This window comes from Phyllopteryx taeniolatus, chromosome 19, assembly GCF_024500385.1.
Source record: "Phyllopteryx taeniolatus isolate TA_2022b chromosome 19, UOR_Ptae_1.2, whole genome shotgun sequence".
Lineage (NCBI taxonomy): Eukaryota > Metazoa > Chordata > Actinopteri > Syngnathiformes > Syngnathidae > Phyllopteryx > Phyllopteryx taeniolatus.
The window spans coordinates 16777693-16795173 of NC_084520.1; the positions used below are offsets into that span (position 1 = coordinate 16777693).

The following is a 17481-nucleotide window of genomic DNA, read 5'->3' on the forward strand; positions in this document are numbered from 1 at the left end:
CCTGAACCCCGTTTTAAAACCATAACCCTGTTTTGAAACCCTAATCACGTCATTAAACCCTACTTTGATAACCTAACCCCGTTTTTAAACCGTACTTAGAAACCTGAACCCCGTCTTGAAATCCTACTTTGAAACCCTAAGCCAGTTTTTAAACTCTACTTTGAAACCCTAAATCTGTTTTAAACCCGATTTTGAAACCCTAAACCCATTTTGAAACCCTAATCCTTTTTTAAACCCTACTTTGAGATCATAACACTGTTTTGAAACTCTACTTTGAAACCCTAACCCCGTTTTAAACCTCTTTAAAACCCTAAACCTGTTTTGAAACCCTAATCCTTTTTTAAACCCTACTTTGAGACCATAACCCTGTTTTGAAACCCTAGCCCTGTTTTAAACCTTAACCCTGTTTTGAAACCTTACTTTGAAAACCGAACCCCATTTTGAAACCCTCCTTTGAAAGCCTACCCATGTTTTGAAACCCTACTTTGAAACCCTAAACCTGTTTTTAACCCTATTTTGTAACCCTAAACACCTTTTTAAAGCAGGCTGAAACCCTAAACCTGTTTTTACACCCAACTTTGAAACCCTAAAAGCCTTTTTAACTCCTACTTTGATCTTTTCAGATACTCCAGGCACACAAGGGAGAAAAAACAAGATGCAACTGAATCAAATTTAATCACTTGAATGCACTCTGTTGAAAGTGTTTGCTTGTCTTTTCCCGCTGTCAGCACTTCTGAGCTTCCACGTCCAAACGTAAAAAATGTCAGTCAACTGTTGCCCCGCCCCCGATGCGCACACCCTTTCTTCCCTCGGCCCCTCCCTCACAGGATGCAGCTGTTAATCTGTGCAAAACAAAATCAAGAATAAATAACTTCAAGAATGATCAAACGGGTTCTCGGCTAAATGTCTGTCAGGCGAGTTGCAAACAACAAAAAACTAGCGCGGTTTCCTTCTTGATTAAATAAGTACTGGTAAGTCCGATGTGGACAAGTGCCCCTCGCCCCTCCGCAGCACACGCGCGCGTCAAGATTCCGGGAAGGCGGGGACGAGTGGTCCGCGTGGGATTTTCCTCATCTCGTGCGCTTCGCTCGCTCGCTCACTCGTCGTCGTCGTCGTCGTCCTCGCCGTCGGAGAGCGCGGCGCGCGGTCGCATCTGCCGGTACGTGTCCAGCCACTTCTCCAGCATCTGCGTGACCAGCGGGTGGTGGCGGCGGCGTGAGCTCTTCTGCACGGCGGCCAGCATGCCGCCGTCCGTCACGCTGCACTCCAGCCACGAGCGCAGAAGCTTCTCCTGCTGCTCCTCGTTGCCCGTCTGAGGGAAAGGCCAGCAGACGCTTTCAGGCGCATATTTTGGACCAAACCGACATTTTAAGCTCGTTTTGGTCCTTTCCAGCGTTCCTTCTATGACCTCAACTTTGATTTCTACAAAATCTGAACCGTAGTCGAACGACCACTTCAACCAAAGAATATTTTTACGATCGATTATTAGAGATTGACATGTTCCCCCCCCCCCCCCCCCAGGAAGCAGTATTAGCAGTTGAGGAAGTGAAAACTGATATTTGGAGCAGATATTTATTTGCTGTGAAAGGGAAAACATTGCTCTCAAAATTTTGAATAATACAAATTGAATTCTGTTGATGAAAGAACTTTTCAGATTTGAGGCACGTTAGCGTCCCCCCCCCCCCCCCCTCCCCCCCTTTGTATAGGCAACAGACATCGTTGTTTTAAAATTCCAAGAAAAAAAATGCAGGGAGCTCCCAGGCTCAGCAGCATGTATTATGAAGGTCAACGAAGAAAAAGGCTTGCAAATGAAATAACTCGACAGTAAAGAAAGCTTTCCAAAATTTCAATATCACTGAAATGTTAATCTTTCACTTATCCCTGTTTGAAGTCAAAACAAAAAGTGCAAGGACTTCCAGGGTCAGCAGCTAATCAAGTTAACTGAAAATGTAAATAAATAAATAGCTCCCTGAAAGATTTAAATTCATTCAAATTTCAATTTTAAAAAGAAAGTAATAAAAAAAGGACAACGCCAATATGCGTCAAAATGCTGAATATCGGCGGCGATAATCGGTCTAAATCCTACCGATTATCCCATTGATGAACTTGGTTGAGTGCGTGAGCATTTGTTTTTGTCCACTTGAGGTCGGCATTTTGACACTGTTGTAGTATCTGTGACTTTGAGTGTGTATCTTTTTTTTTTTTATTAAAAACATGCAAACAAAAATGGCAGTAATTTTTGGGAGTTGGGAGGGATTCATGGAATTTCAATTCACTTCAAAGTAAGCGAACAGAGTTTAAGTCTGACTTTCAATTAGCCACGCTCAAAAGCCAGAAAGATCCAGTGGCCTACCTCTTGCGCAGACAGGAAGTGGATGTGCAGGAGCTTGCGCTCGCTGTCCACCAGCGGCAGGAAGGTGACGGTGACGTCGTCGTCCGTGTCGAGGTTGGCGCCCGCGCCGCGATTGTCGCCGTAGCCGTCGTTCTCCATGGCCACCAGGGCCGAGAAGTGGCCGCGCGTGTAGCCCAGCGCGATCGGGCTCTTCCAGCAGAAGCTCTGCTCCCACAGCAGCGGCAGGTACACGCCTATCAGCGCACAAACGTGACCGGCAAACCCAGATGTTCTATTACAGGGTGGTGACATGCGCTGCTTTTTTTTTTTTTTTTTTTCCCCCCCCATCCTCACATTTTAACGCTAACAGTCATTCATGTTGGTAAGAACTGCCTACTTATTAAATAAGTACCAATAATATGTTAATACTGTATTATTTTTTTGAAATTGTAAGCAATATTGACAAGTTGAACGTCACAAGAACAGCATTGTAGTTATAATAACATTATTATCCTATTAAGTCCTTTGTCAGTTTTGACAAAAAGCTCACCTTGAAATCTGGTGTACCCTAACGTCTCTCCTCGGAAACTTTTGTAGTATTTCACGCCGTAGACGATGATCGGCCTGCGGAGGATGTGCGCCAGCACGAAAATGTGGGTCTGCTCCAGGCTCGCCCCGGGCTACACTCACAAAACACACACACACAAAACAAACGTCACACATAGCGACAGTAGCGAAGGAGGCTCTCGTCATCTCACGTCAAGGCTGGTCTTATCCTTTTAGTGCCATCGGGTCGGTAAACGGCACCGTGAGCTAAAATGGCCGTCATCTGGCGTGTCACACGGGAGCCTTCAATAGACCTTTTCAGATTTTTTCACAAACAACAGGTGCCAGGGTACTTCAGGGTGGCACAAAAGGGAGCGGCTACAGCCAACCTGAATAAAAGTAATTGTCTGGGGTTACGCCGCCAGGTACACCCAAGAAGGTTTCCTATTTTTCCCCCACTTTCTTTCAAAAAATAAGATAGAATCCAGCATTTTCTCACAAGTATGCATAAAATGTAATTTAATTTAGCAAAACATAATGGCTAGCGTGAGAGTAAAACATCATTATTTGCTCGACCGTCTCATTTCGTCTGCTCCTCTGAGGACCGCTTCTCCGATCGGCTGACAAGTTTCAGTTAAAAGTACGAGCAACCTTTTCTTGCTCAGTGACTGTTTTGTTTTTATGTCTCCAAAGTGTTTTCTGTCACTTGAGTGTCTGTCGTCATACTAGAGTGGCTCCAACTACCGGAGACCAATTCCTTGTGTGTTTTTGACATACTTGGCAAATAAAGATGATTCTGATTCTGATGTCACGGTCAAAAGATCCACTGTGTCACACCCAGCTGCATCGGTGGTCAACAGCATCCAACAACAGGACGTGGATGTTCCCACAATGCAACGGGACGCACCTGGCTGGCCAGAGACAAGATGAAGGCCCAATCCTCCTGCCACTGCTCTTCCCGCAGAGAGAAGTGAAGACCGAAGCTTTGCGAGTACCATGACTCCCACTCCTTCCACCGAGTGTAAAACCTATTAAAAAAAAAAAAAATTATATATATTTACTTGAAACTATTTTTGTTAACAGGCAACCCCAGTTTTAGGGCACTTAAAACCAGGATGAAGATTTTTTTTTTTTTTTTTTTAATGATGATGTCATTCACTTCAACATTACCCGAGCACAAAACCAAGCAAATACCAGCGAATGAGTCCCGCCCCCAATATGTAAATGGAGAATTCTAGGATGGCAACTCGGTGGGGTGGACCGTATTGGCTACTCACCAGTGCGAGCAGTCGTGCAGGCTGTCGTGGAGCGTCTTGCGCAAGACCGAGTCCTTGTCGTGGATGCCCCAAGTGGCCTGCAGCACCGAGTCCAGCAGGCAGTCCCCGGCCGTGCGGTTCCACAGCGCGTACAGGCGGCTGTCCAGACGCGTGCCCAGCTCCATGGACCAGTTGATGACCGGCGAGTCTTCCTCCAGCTCTACGAAGGACATACGAGCTGGTGTCAAGCGGAGTCGGCGTCAGCGCACATCTAACCGGGGGGGGCATTGGGTCAACGTGGGGGACCTTCTGCAGCTCAATAAATCTTATTAGTTTGATGCCAACGTTTAATGCGCTTTTTTAACTTTACCTCATTATTATTAACTCCAATAAATTAATTTGAATATAAATTGTCATAGCTACACTGCAGGGGCGGGTGTGCACAGTATCTCATTTTGGGGGGCTTTGCCCTTGAATGCCCCCCCCCCCCATGACATCAACCCTATTGTGATGGGAAGTGGCTTACCTTTCTGCACATCCCGATCTAAAACCTCGTCAAACAGTTTCTCCTGGACGGAGGGAGGCAGGTCTTCGATATCTGCGGGAGAGTGTGGAACGGCCGTTAGAAGATGGCGAGTGACAAAACGGATCGTGACAAAATGGAGGGCGCGAGTCACCGGCGGGCAGCGTGAAGGTGACCAGATCGCTGAGGAAGTAGCAGGCGAAGTCGCCTTTGCGCTGATGCAGCGACGCGGCGATCTCCCGGCGGATCTGCTCCGTCAGCTCGGGACACACCATGGACGGGATGCACTTGGCCGCCTGCTGATTCACCTGAATGCGCAAAGGGGGCGCCGTCATCAACACTGAAACCACCACAGTGGGCAGAGAAAAATCTGGGTACTTAATTAGAGTAAAACAGTCAAAACGCCTCATTTAACCCTTACAATCTAGAGCTGGGAAATGCTCCCTCTCCCCCCCCCCCCCCCCCTCACAAAAATCCAATTTAATGTAGTGATTCTTTTGTGTACCCCTAGAGGGAGCCCTCACACCACTTGTTTGGGAATCACCGACATTCACAACACCAGACCAAGCGCACCCGCTGCCCAGCAGCACGAGCGACTGACCTCGGTGAGGAGGACGGCGAGCATGTCCTGCCTCTGGAAGCGAATGGCCAGGTGCACCAGCGTGAAGCCCACGTCGAACGCCGACGCCCGGTTGAGCAGCTGCACCTCGTCGGCGGTCAGCTGCCGCGCGATGTCGCCGCCCGACGACTTGTAGGCTTCTACAGTCGCCAGGTCCCCTTCCACCACGCCTGCGGGACGGAGAGCAAAAAAACACGCTCGTTCTCATTTGGTTGCGAACAGAAATGCTTTTTGCCGAGTCTGTAAAAAATAAGGGCTACACCTCCAATAAACGTCCTCTTTTTAGCCCACAGGAGAAATTACAACCTGTGGCGGTAATTACCTTGATTAAGTGTTAGGGTCAGCGTCTAAATGAAAAATCAAAAACAGTCCATGTCTGCTGAGACATGGTATCTGTAAAGCTGAACTTTAGAGCTAAAGTATATGTATTGTAGTATGCCTCCAAATTTTAGGGGTTTGTTTTTACACACAAAAAAATTAAATGGGACAAATTAACATGTTTAATAGTCATTTTTGGAAAAATGTACTTAAAAAATATTTCCCTGAACTTTTTATGCACCATCTCAACAGAGTTGGCACAACCTTTTTGGAAACTGGCTTAAGTGTTATTTACTTAATGAAATGTTTTTTGTTGTTGGTTTCTTTAAAAAAAAGCTCATGAAATACTTCCGCTAACATTTATAATATTGGGAACTCACTAGAAAAACTGTTTTTGTCCTCTTTCTGAAACACCAAAGCCCTGTCTTCGAGAAAAGGAGTGCTTTGGTGCCAACTTGTGGCACCTAAAGGCAACTATAAACAATTACTTGATTTTCCAAAATAGTGCAGTGGAAAAAAAACAGTTTTGTGTTTGTCTGGTACGAAGAAATAAATCCAATCTCAGATGGAAGGAAAAGAGCAAAACTTGTTTTGAATAATGTTACGATTCGCTTTTTTATTTATTTATTTTTTTTTAATATGAGGGGGAAAAAACTTGGAAATTGGACTTTTGGGAAAACAAATCTGAGATAGGCCTTATGGACCAGTTCCACCTCGACACAGCACCCTCACAATTTATCGGGTGGACTTCTGCCACGGCCGCACTTGAGGAAGCGCTCGGCCGCCCTCAAAGGCGCCAGACACTTCCTTTGCTGCTGGGAACCGTTTGTGTGTGCGCGCGCACGTGTGCGTGGGTCACCTGACATGGAAAAAAAGCTAAACAGTAACCAGAACGGTGCGCTCTGCCAAGGCCGACGGTGACTGTCAACAAACGTGAGAAAACACTGCGGAACGTTCGGATTTGTGTGCTTGCAGTTGACGGGCCACTTCCTGGTTCACAGAAGGGTCATGTTTCATGTCACAAAATGGATGCAAAACAACATTTAGTAACTAAAACTGAATTCCAAGACCAGCAATACAGTTTTAGAGAAAATCACTTGCGTGTTAAGAAGCCAGTTCCAGATAACGTGATATCGCCGACTATTGGCCTGGCGTGCATATTACAGCATTTGTTTCGGTTTTTGTGTTTTACATTAGCAGCTACATATGAAAAACCCTTTTGGCAAATTTACAAAAAAGCTTTAAATATTTTTGTCAACCACTGCTACCTCGATTTTAGCCAGGAAAAACCCTGTGTTTACGTATGTCTTAAATGTGACAAGGTTTGCTTTCTTTTTTTAAATGTCCCTTATTTCTATGGATGTTGATGCAAATTAATTCTGGGGGGGGGGGAAATAAAGTTTATTTGGTATCAAAAGAAATTAAATTGTAGAAGTAAAAAAATAATCATTGCCGTCATTTACTTTGTGAAGGGTGAGGGGGGGGGGCAGTATAGATTTAAATTGAAAATAGTATTTTTGTGAAATGTTATTTTCAGCCCATAAAACCCAGTCGAGTGCATCTCGAATGTTTTTACTGCACGGCAGCTTCCAAGCAAAAGAGAGCAAAAGTCAGGAGGAAGGCTCGGCGCTCATGTGACGCCTTTGATTTTTTTCCCCCCTTGGAATCTATTTTGGTGGTGTTGACAAGGAAGGGGTTTGGGGGCGTTTTGGGCTCCATCCAAGAGGTCCTTGTGGCCGCGCCGCCGCTGCCCAGACTGGCCCATTCATCGCCACCAGCTGCGCCACCGGGTGCCCGCGCTTAGCTCCTCAAAGGCCCTCTTGAGTAGTAGCGATAAAACGCCCTTGAACGCTTTCTTGTCACCGCAAATTTGTTGGTTTCAGGTTCGAGCTCCAATGAATCATTTGACCAGAGTTTTTTTTTTTTTTTTTTTCCAGCAATATATACAAATTGGCTCAAATTCGGGCAGGTGTTCCCATTCAGGAATGGGAAATGATCGGAATGTATTTTCAACGTCACACCCGACACTGGTGCTGGCATTACCCATGGAAATTAGCGCAGCCATCTCTGTAGAAATGTTTCAATTTGACTTAACACTTAATCGCACTCTAGCATTTGGTGAAACGTCTTTTGCCCCCCCCCCCACCCCTTACCCCCTTGACATCTGGATTTTGGCTTGTTTTACTGCCACTTCTCCTCTCCCCTATTTGGAGAGGAGGTGAGGCGACATCTAAACAAAACTCATGTTCGATTTAAAAGGAAAAAAACAACCAAAAAAAACAGTTGTGACCAGCTGAAAATGTCCAACAATAAGATGTCATCTAATGATCTGATCGCAGAGTGCGGTGTTGCCCACATGAAAATCTCCTGCTTTGCCGGATGAGGACAAACATTGCAATTTGACTCTTTGCGCGTGGTCCAAATGAGAGACGAACTCACCGGCACAAGCGCTGAGAAACAACCAGTCCGTTTTCCTCATCCTGTTTCGTATCTGCTTGAGCTTCTTGAAGTCCATCTCGTGCTCGCCCTTGCCGCTCACGCCTCCCGCCGCCGGCTCGATCCTCTGGAAGTCCGTTTGGACGTTGTCCTCCCTCTCGGCCAGAGGAGGCGACCTCCGCTGGCCGAGAGGACCCGGGCCGGTGCTGGCGTCGCCCCGCCGCCTCGCCCGGTCCCGCTCGGCGGACGGGGCGGCCAGCTCGATGGCCTCCGGGCGCTCGCACACCACGCACTTGAGCGTTTTGGGCGAGTTCTGGTAAGCGCACGACGAGCACATCCAGTAGCGGCGGTGGGTGTCGAGGCGGTTGCGGTCGTTGTACTCCTCGCACGGGTCCACGGGGCAGCGGGGCGGCGCCGGGCGGCAGCCGGACACGTGCGGCGATTCGGCGGCGCTTCCGCTTTTGGGGCGCCGGCACAGACACTGCGTGCAGCGGACGGCTCGGGGCCAGTTCAGGAAGGTGCACATGTGGCACGACCACTTGGCGGCCATCTCCGCCACGCCGGCCGGGCGGACGCGGGGCCTGGCGCTGGAGTCAGGACAGATGAGGAGGCCGCCGCTGCCCCCCTCGCTGGCGAGGGGGTCCCACTGGCGGCTCGGCGGGTCCGAGTCGGGTCCGCTCTTGTACGGGTCCTCCGTGATGATGGGACCCCGGGACCTGTGAGCGCGGCACATCGTGCACTTGGCGGCAGAGGGCCAGTTCTCGTAGGTGCAGTAGTCGCAGGCCCATTTCTCCCTCTGGTCCGTCATTGCGGATCACCTGTCGGGCGGCAGAGCCAGTGAGTGGCGGGTATCAAACTCGAACACCACTTTATGTGGCCCACTAAAGCAAACTTTTTTTTACATCTGAACCAAACGCTTTTCATTTTTAATAATGTTGCCAGCATTTTTTTTTTTTTTTGCTAGTAAACCCCTTTTCAAAAATAAATTCTAAACTAGTTATCCATCAATTGATTGTGAATGCGTAATAATAAAACAATTCCACAGTTATTATGGTTTGACAGTCACAATACAGGTTGCGAAATGATGGAATTTTTCAAAGTTGGAAACTTTTTGGGGGAATTAAGAATTTATGGGCGTTGTCCGGAATTTACAAAAGTGACAGTTGGCTCTTATTTTCATATAATCCCGATTTCATGCAAGTACGGCGGTACCTTGATTTACAAGGCCCCGACTTGAGCTTTCCGACAAATCTAAAGCTTTACGTTTATGCTTGAATATGACGCCTTTTCTATGAAATCACTCTCAAGTCCCAGTTAATTCGCATGGAAAGTTTCGAATTTGGAATATTTTCTGGAAATGTTCCATCCCTTTGCAAGCGGTCATTTCGAGCCACAAGTTCAATGGCGCCGCTTTCGTGGATCATACAAAAGAATGAGCTACTTTATTTACACCGCCACAGTGCCAAGACCAAGTAGATCTGGGTGACATTTTGTTGTGACTCAAACATTATTTCACAACAGTTGATGGCATGATGTCAAACTGACGGCCCGGGGGCCAAATCTGGCCACTCACATATTTAGTGGCCCACTAAAGCAAATCATGCATCTGTCATATTTGTTTTGAAATAGATTTGTACTTTTCATTTGGGCAGAAAATCTGAACCTTTTTTTTTTTTTTTACAGAAATGAAAAGCATTTTTGAAAACATAAACCAAACAACAGCATTTATACTTGGTTGTCATATAAGACTTATTTTTAACTTCAATTTGTTGGTAGCAATTAATTTGTTTTGAAATAGATTTGTACTTTTCATTTGGGCAGAAAATCTGAACCTTTTTTTTTTTTTTTTTTTTTTTTTACAGAAATGACAAGCATTTTGGAAAACATAAACCAAACAACAGCATTTACACTTGGTTGTCATATAAGACATATTTGTAACTTCAATTTGTTGGTAGCAATTAATTATATCGTTTTATATATCTATATACATTACGGGATGAGGCGATTACACGTGTGATTTTCAAGCATAGTGGCTTGAAAATTCGTTTGTTTACCCAGTGGCGACAATTTATTTCAACACTACGGTGGCGCGTGAGCTAGCCGCTTTAGCACGTCTCGGCTAACCTGACGACGCATTTCGCCGTGCCACGATCCGAATCGTGTTGACGATGCGTGCCGACCGCTTACCGTTTCCTTCAAGAGTTGTTGGGAGAACCGCAACAAGCCCTCCTTGTTCTTCTTGTACGGGATTCTTGCTCCTCCTCCTCGCTCAAATATATCCCCGAATCGATGTATTAAAACGCCTTTTGTCCTCTCACATGTTTACCTCGACCGACACGTCCACCGCTCCGCGAAATAAACAGCCCGTCCGTCGGCCGGGCCTGTGAACAGCCTCGACTTTGAACGTTGTTGTTGGTGGTTTTTGTGTTTGTTTGTTTTTCTACATGGTCCCAGACTGCGTTGTTCAATGGCGACGACGCGGAGACCAAACGTCGCCGCAGCCAAATAATCGCTAGGCCAGGTGACGTCAACAATCAGCTGGCGCAGCGCTCGCTGTGATTGGACGAGAGAGGGAAGACAACAGGCGTTGCGTTCGCGGCCGGAAAGGGAGAAAAGAAAGCCAGCCGCCACACAAAGTCACGAAGCGTTCAAGTGAACTGCGACATTTGGATGTTCGGGGAAAAATACTTAGCTCTCTAAGTACCACCATCATGACCAAAATTCTAATAAATTAGCACAAATGTTCATCAAAAACCTGGCATTACTACTACTATTATTATTATTATAGTAATAATAATATTAAACAAAAATTGGATTTATGGAGGAACGGTTAGCACATCTGCCTCACAGTTCTGAGGACCGGGGTTCAAATTGTTGTAGCCTATCACAGCTATCTTTGGGTGAGGGGCGGGGTACACCCCAAACTGGTCGCCAGTCAATCGCAGGGCACATAGAAACAACAACATTCACACCTACGGGCAAGTTAGAGCCTGCAATTAACCTATCACGCATGTTTTTGGGGAGTACCCGGAGAAAAGCCACGCAGGCACGGGGAGAACATGCAAACTCCACGCAGCCGAGGCCGGATTTGAACCCGCAACCTCAGAACTGTGAGGCAGAAGTGCTAACCAGTCGCACACTGTGCTGCCTAACACCAAAACATTAGGAAATAAAATTGTAAAATATCAGACAAAATAGACAACTATTAGAATACTTATAGAAAAACATGACTAATTATTACCAAAATATTCAACAAAAATATTAGACGAAAAATACACAAATATCAGAAAATAATACCAAAACATTCGATACAGATATTAGCTAAAAACATTAGATACAAAATAGGAAGAAAAATGTTTTAAAATAATACACAAGTCAAAATGTCAAACGTCAAAATTGTATTTCCTGAGGAACTAAAACAAAAATTCTAGAAAATAATACACAAAAAGGCATTACATGGAAAATACCAAGATATTAGGAAAGTCTACAAAAATTATCAGGGGGGAAAAAATGTGGTCACCTAATATCAATATTGACTCCAATGGAAAAGTAAACGTTCATTTAAAAAAAAAAAAAAAAAACAATCAAACTGGACGCGCCCAACTGTGACTTCTTCCCTTCCCACAAGCAAGATGGCGGCCTACGTGAGACGGCTGCACCACGTTTCTCTGCACGTCTCCAACGTGGACAAACTGGCCAACGACTTAATTTCCAAATTCAAGTTCAACTTGTTCGCCACCAGGCGGACCGAGCGGACCCGCCAGCTGGTCTTCCGGACCGGGACGGCGGTGTTTGTCGTCAACGAGCGGACCAACCGAGGCGACTCTGCCCGGCTGAATGGCGAGCCGCAGCCGCAGCCGGAGCCGGAGCCGGAGCCGGCGGACGCGGGGTGCCTCTACGACATCCCCCCGTGCTACCCGGTGGACACAGCCTGCAACGTTTGCTTCGAGGTGGACGACGTCCGCGGCTCCTTCGAAGCTCTGCGGCGGCTGGGCTGCAGCTTCCCGGTGCCGCCCACCACCGTGGGGGACCCCCGGGGCCGGGTCACCTACGCCGTGCTGCGCTCCGTGGTGGGCAACGTGTGCCACACGTTGATCGACAAGAGCGACTACCGGGGCAGCTTTTTGCCCGGCTTCCAGGTGACGGAGGCCGAGGGCGGCCAAGCGCAGGCTGTCACTCACGTGGACCACGTGGACCACATCACCTACGCGTGTCCCACTGGCACCAGCCGGGAAATCCTCAGGTGGTACCAGCAGCTGTTCGGCTTCCAGAGGTTCTTTATGCACAGGTGAGCGGGCCGAACGTGGATTCGCTTGAATCGGAACTTAACTCGCCTCACAACAAGCAGCAGTTTGGCAGGAAATGAACAATTCGTAAAAAAAAAAAAAAAAAGAGGCTTCAGCTGTTACTCGCCACTCCCAGTTGAAGTTTACCGATGATTCAAACAAATCATAAACTTTTTGTATTTTAAACAACCACAGCTTTGCCTTCGCCGGGGACGGCCGAGCGTCGATAGCAGGTATCGCTATCGGGCTAATATCGGCCTTATTTCAAGGTATCGGGTCCTTGTGAAAGCTGCTGATACCAGCCACCGATACTTAAAGCAAAAAAAATAATAATCTGATCATCATCAAGTCCTCCTCGCCAGTAGTTGGCGCTACACTGCGGCGGTTTGACACCGACAAGTCATCGTGTGCGTCAAAGAAAGAGAGGTCTTTATTCACAGTTATCGGTCATAGTGTTCATTGAAATTTTATGTTCAGAAGTATGAGTGGTATCAGTACTCGGTATCAATGAATACTCAAGAATGAATACTCGTACTAGTATCGGTCTGAAAAAAAGTGGTATTGAACATCCCTACAAAATGCCATAGACTGGCTAGTGAATAGCATCGATAGTCGCTGTCATTACCCTTTAAACAACTGTTATTTAAACAAACTGTGGGGCAACACATGTAGAGAGACAATAACAATACTCATAGGCATATTTTTTATCCTCAGCGTAGAACGACTAATATTACTGCAGCTTACTGAGGACTGACCTGTCCTCATGTTTGTATTATTCTGCTCCCTGATGGCCAAAGCGCACACACCAAAAGGAAATAGGAATTAAATCACGATGCAAACACTTTCATTTGATTGTTATTACTATGGATTTTTATAAAATACAATATTATAGAGTGCTATTTTCCTGATTCAAAATTTTTTTTTCTAGGCTGGAACGGATTAAAGGCACTTTCATTCATTTTAATGGGAAAAGATGATTTGATCAAACTGAACTTGCATCTCAAGGCACCACTGTAGACTGTATTGGTACGGCTTGGTGGCAACCGGCCGGATCTCGCTTCACACGCGTTTGTTTGTTGTGAAAGCCCATCTGCGCGTGTGGCGTCTTTGCAGCAACGACAAGGCGGACAGCGGCTTGGTCATCAACCAGAAGGGCATCGGCCTCCGCCTGACCGCCATGGACTACTGGAAGTGCGGCGAGTCGGGCCTGTCGCTGCCCGGCTGCAAGTTCGTCCTCGCCGAGTCGCTGCCCAAGCAAGGTGAGGACAACGGCCGGGCAAATATTATAACAGCAAACAATATTCATTTTGAATTATTGATGCAACCCCAGTGTTCTTTTGCTTCCCTCCAGGCAGTAACCAGGTGAACACTTTCTTGAAAGAGCACCGGGCGGCGGGGATCCAGCACATCGGGCTGCACACGGGCAACATCGTGGCGGCGGTGCGCAGCATGGCTGACGCTGGCGTGGGCTTTTTCTCACCGCCGCCTGCCTACTATACTCAGGTTTGCACAAACACCACTTCACGGAATGAACAAACTGTAGCGACGCTGCAAACAAAAATAATTTTCATCATCATCAAGCAAACTGATGTGGCGTGCCTCAGGGTTCCTTCCAAAGTCAAAAGTATGCGTGCTATTTGGTTATCAAACATGTAACTAACAAGAAATAATTTAGTAGCTTTTAGACACGCTCGGTGTACCTCAGGGCTCTGTTTCATGAGCACTTTTGTTTTCGCACATGACTCATTAGTTGTGTACTTCAAAGAAGGGGATGCAATGAACCCACCCTAATCCAATTCAGATCCAACTTTACCGATCCCGGTTTGGGCAATTCATTTGCAGCTTCCAGGTCCAAATACAAATTCAGCCTCAACAAACACTTAAAACAAAGTGGCAGAAGACATGGTAAATAGGCTATGGGACAGGTTGCAATGAATAAATAAAAACAATCAGACACAATAAAACCTGGCACATCAAAGATTAAACTTGTTTGAGTTTGAAAACATAATTAAGAAGAAATGTTGAATGTCAGTAAGTAGCTTCAAATAAGTTCTGTTGGGTAATCAATTTTTACAATTTAATTGATCTGCTTATTTTCTAATAAAATTTTAGTAAATTGTAATCGTTTTGTTAAACTACATTTGAGATGTTTTTAATTATTAAAAATGTATATATTTCTATTATTTTAAGAATTTTGTTGATTGCCCAAAAATATTCCTAAATAGTCCTAATATCCTCTTCGGTAATCAATTTATACAGTTTTAATAGATGTACTTGCATGTTTATTTTCCCAGAAAAATATAAAGATTTATTTTTTAAATGTAGAATTTATCATAATTTAAAAAAAAAAAAAATTTCTCCCCCCAACATTCCTTGTTAGTCCTAATATTGTTTTCTCTAATCAAGTAATACTGTCTTAACAGAGTCAATCTGCTTTCACATTTACTCGCACATTAAATAAGATAAAATACATTGAATATTTTGAAATAAATGTATAATTGTTTTTTCCTTTTTTTTTTACATAATTTTATAAAATGTCAATTGTCAGAAAATAATTCAAAGTAAGTCCTAATATCATTTTGGGTAATCAATACAAATTTCAGGGATATGCTTACATATTTATTTGCTAATTAACTTTGTAAACAAATGTGAGTAGAACATTGTAAAAATAAATATAAAAGTTAAAATAACTTCAACATAATTTCCAAAATGTTGATTGTAAGAAAATAATTGTCTTTTGGCTATTGAAACTTGTGGCGCGACAGGTGGGCAAACTGCAGGAGATCGAGGACGCGGGACAGGACGTGCAGAAGCTGGCGCGGCACGGAATTCTCTTGGACGCCGACCCGCAGCAACAGGCCTCGTCAGCCAGCGAGGCGCAGAGGTGATCATTTTAGATTATCTCATAATTATCCTTTTAAGCGAACGGTCCTCAAGCGCGACGTCCCCTCCCCAGGTACCTCCTGCAGGTGTTCTCCAAGCCCATCTTCGCCGAGGACACCTTCTTCCTGGAGCTGATCCAGCGCAAGGGGGCGAGCGGCTTCGGCGAGGGCAACATCCAAGCCCTGTGGCGGTCGCTGCAGACGTACATGGAGGGCGACAAGGCGGAGGAGGGCGCTCCCGAAACTGGCCTGCAACAGTCACGATGAGCACTTTAAGGCACACTGGAAAGTCATTTTTGACTGCTTTTTAAATATCGAGCACAGGGCACATGTATGAAGCAAGACGACGTAGAATGTACTAAATTATTTTGATCTATTACATTTTTTGCAGCGTAGTCAAGCAATGCAAAGGGTATTTTTGAGTACAATGTGGTACATTAATGACATGTATTCCACGGGACCCTGGGACACTATGATAGACTTCAAATGTTAGAAGCAAAATATACTTTTTCTGTTCCTGTGAAACCATTATTTGATTGAAAACAAAAATGCAAATTAGGCTGCTTCTGATTTGTATTTATTCAACGTGTGACTCCAGCTATACCAGCGTGATGCATGCTAACTTTGCTGCCGAGTTTATGTGCAATATTGTAAGGATGGGCCTCTAAAATACTGAACTTCTTCATGTGCTCACTGTAAAACATCTGCATCTCTAAGGCACTGAGCCGCATTTCGTTTTGAAAATGTCAAATTTTAAACTGCTGCTTATTTATTTGCTAATAAAATCAAATATAGAACATGGTAGTAACTTTTTTTTTTCTTTAATGGATTGAACATTTTCAAAAATGCTGACTAAGGACATTATTGTTTAGTTCTGATATGCTTTTGGGTAATCAGTTAATACAGTCTGAATGGATCTATTTACGTGGTTATTTGCTAATTAAAAAAAAAAACTACACTCAAATGTAGGATTTAAAATAATTTAGTTTTCAAAAAACGAGTAAGAAAATTCGTAATTTGTCCTAACATTCTTTTGAATAACCAATTAAGTTTAAATGGATGTGCTTTTATTTCTCATTTAAAAAAAAAAAAATCTTAAATATAGTTTAAAATTTCAACAAATGTGTTAATAGTGAAAATGTTGACTGTAAGAAAATAATACCTATTGTAATGAGTCCAAATGTCCTATAGGATTTTGTCAGATTTAGTAGTTACTAATTGCAATTAATGTTTTAAAGCAGCGTATCTGGCTGAGGTCCGAGCCACTCATAGTTCAGGGTACTTCCTGCTTCCAATCAATACACTGGTGCCTTGAGATACAATTTCAATTTGCTCGTAAACCACAACACTCGCATGTCAAATCATCTTTCCCCATTGAAATGAAAACAAATGCCATTAATCCGTTCCGGGAAAAAAAACAATAAAAAACGTCCTCTTCCGCCTTCTCTCCATGGACGTGTGTGCACTTACGAGTGACAACGAGGCACTCTAAAGCAGCCAGTGAACTATCCCAAAGGAAGATGCATTTTCGGGTTGAAGTCGTAGCTAGCTAGTGGAACATAGAACTCCTATACACTCATACAGTATGTTATAAAATTAGTTTTACCCCCCCCCCTTTTTGTGAAGGCTCAAGGAGGATAAACTGTGAAAGCAGAAAAGGGTCAGGCCCTGAAACAAGAATCCTTCAGCCATCTCTCTGTAGCACAGATGGCGCACATACTGTATATTACCATTGGGCCATAAACCACAAACGTGCTGATTCACGTCTTCCTGTAACCGGCAGCCTCCTCATGATGGGTACACAGCGCCCCCCATGGGCTGAACAAACACAATGCAAGCTGGAAATAAACATGCAAAGTTGTTTGCACCCGCAAATCCTGTGTGCCCTTTAACACGAAAGGCAGACAGTCTAGTAGGGGGTCGGGTCGGGGGGATTAGTGTCATGCAACAGATGTTACTCCTCGAGTAATAAAAGGGTCTCTGCCAGGGGTTAGTCAGGCCCACTGGGTTCACTTTAACTTACAAATACGTACGTGAAGTAATAGGCAACCAAGGTTCTCCACCACATTTTTATTTACTAAACAAATACATGGAGAAATGTCTAAATGTACTATGTATTTTTCGCTTCCATTATGGATTTTTTTTATAACATTAGCATGATTTTGAATGGAAAACTAAATGCCCCCCCCCCCCCCCCCCCCCCACCATAAGAAAAAAAGGCTCCCCAAGCCTGTTCTTAAAACTTTGCTAGAAAAATTGCTAAATGAATAAAATACATGAAAT

The 17481-nt window shown here is 44.8% G+C and overlaps 3 protein-coding genes across 4 annotated transcripts in view; 1 reads left to right on the forward strand and 2 right to left on the reverse strand.

The window, feature by feature from the left end:
* Positions 1–656: 656 nt before the first annotated feature.
* Positions 657–15397, reverse strand: zranb1a (zinc finger, RAN-binding domain containing 1a). 2 transcript variants are annotated; one of them, XM_061757246.1, is made up of 10 exons: positions 15277–15397; positions 8034–8848; positions 5259–5446; positions 4812–4965; positions 4661–4732; positions 4156–4354; positions 3786–3906; positions 2883–3012; positions 2354–2586; positions 657–1312 (listed from the first exon to the last, which is right to left on the reverse strand). In XM_061757246.1, exons 2-10 carry the CDS (start codon positions 8836–8838, stop codon positions 1097–1099), a joined length of 2118 nt encoding a protein of 705 aa, XP_061613230.1. In that variant the 5' UTR covers positions 8839–8848; positions 15277–15397; the 3' UTR covers positions 657–1096. The 2 variants fall into 2 exon arrangements, with proteins under 2 accessions (XP_061613230.1, XP_061613229.1); XM_061757245.1 differs by lacking the exon at positions 15277–15397 and adding an exon at positions 10218–10679.
* hpdl (4-hydroxyphenylpyruvate dioxygenase-like) lies at positions 11653–15995 on the forward strand. Its single transcript, XM_061757256.1, has 5 exons — positions 11653–12318; positions 13430–13575; positions 13668–13819; positions 15082–15200; positions 15273–15995. The coding sequence occupies exons 1-5, from the start codon at positions 11663–11665 to the stop codon at positions 15463–15465; spliced, it is 1266 nt and encodes a 421-aa protein (XP_061613240.1). The 5' UTR covers positions 11653–11662; the 3' UTR covers positions 15466–15995.
* The window catches only part of lhpp (phospholysine phosphohistidine inorganic pyrophosphate phosphatase), a 34827-nt gene continuing 32268 nt past the window's right edge, over positions 14923–17481 (reverse strand). The window contains exon 8 of the mRNA XM_061757258.1: positions 14923–15447. The gene's annotated coding sequence lies outside the window, so the exon portion shown is untranslated. The remainder of the gene's footprint in view (positions 15448–17481) is intronic.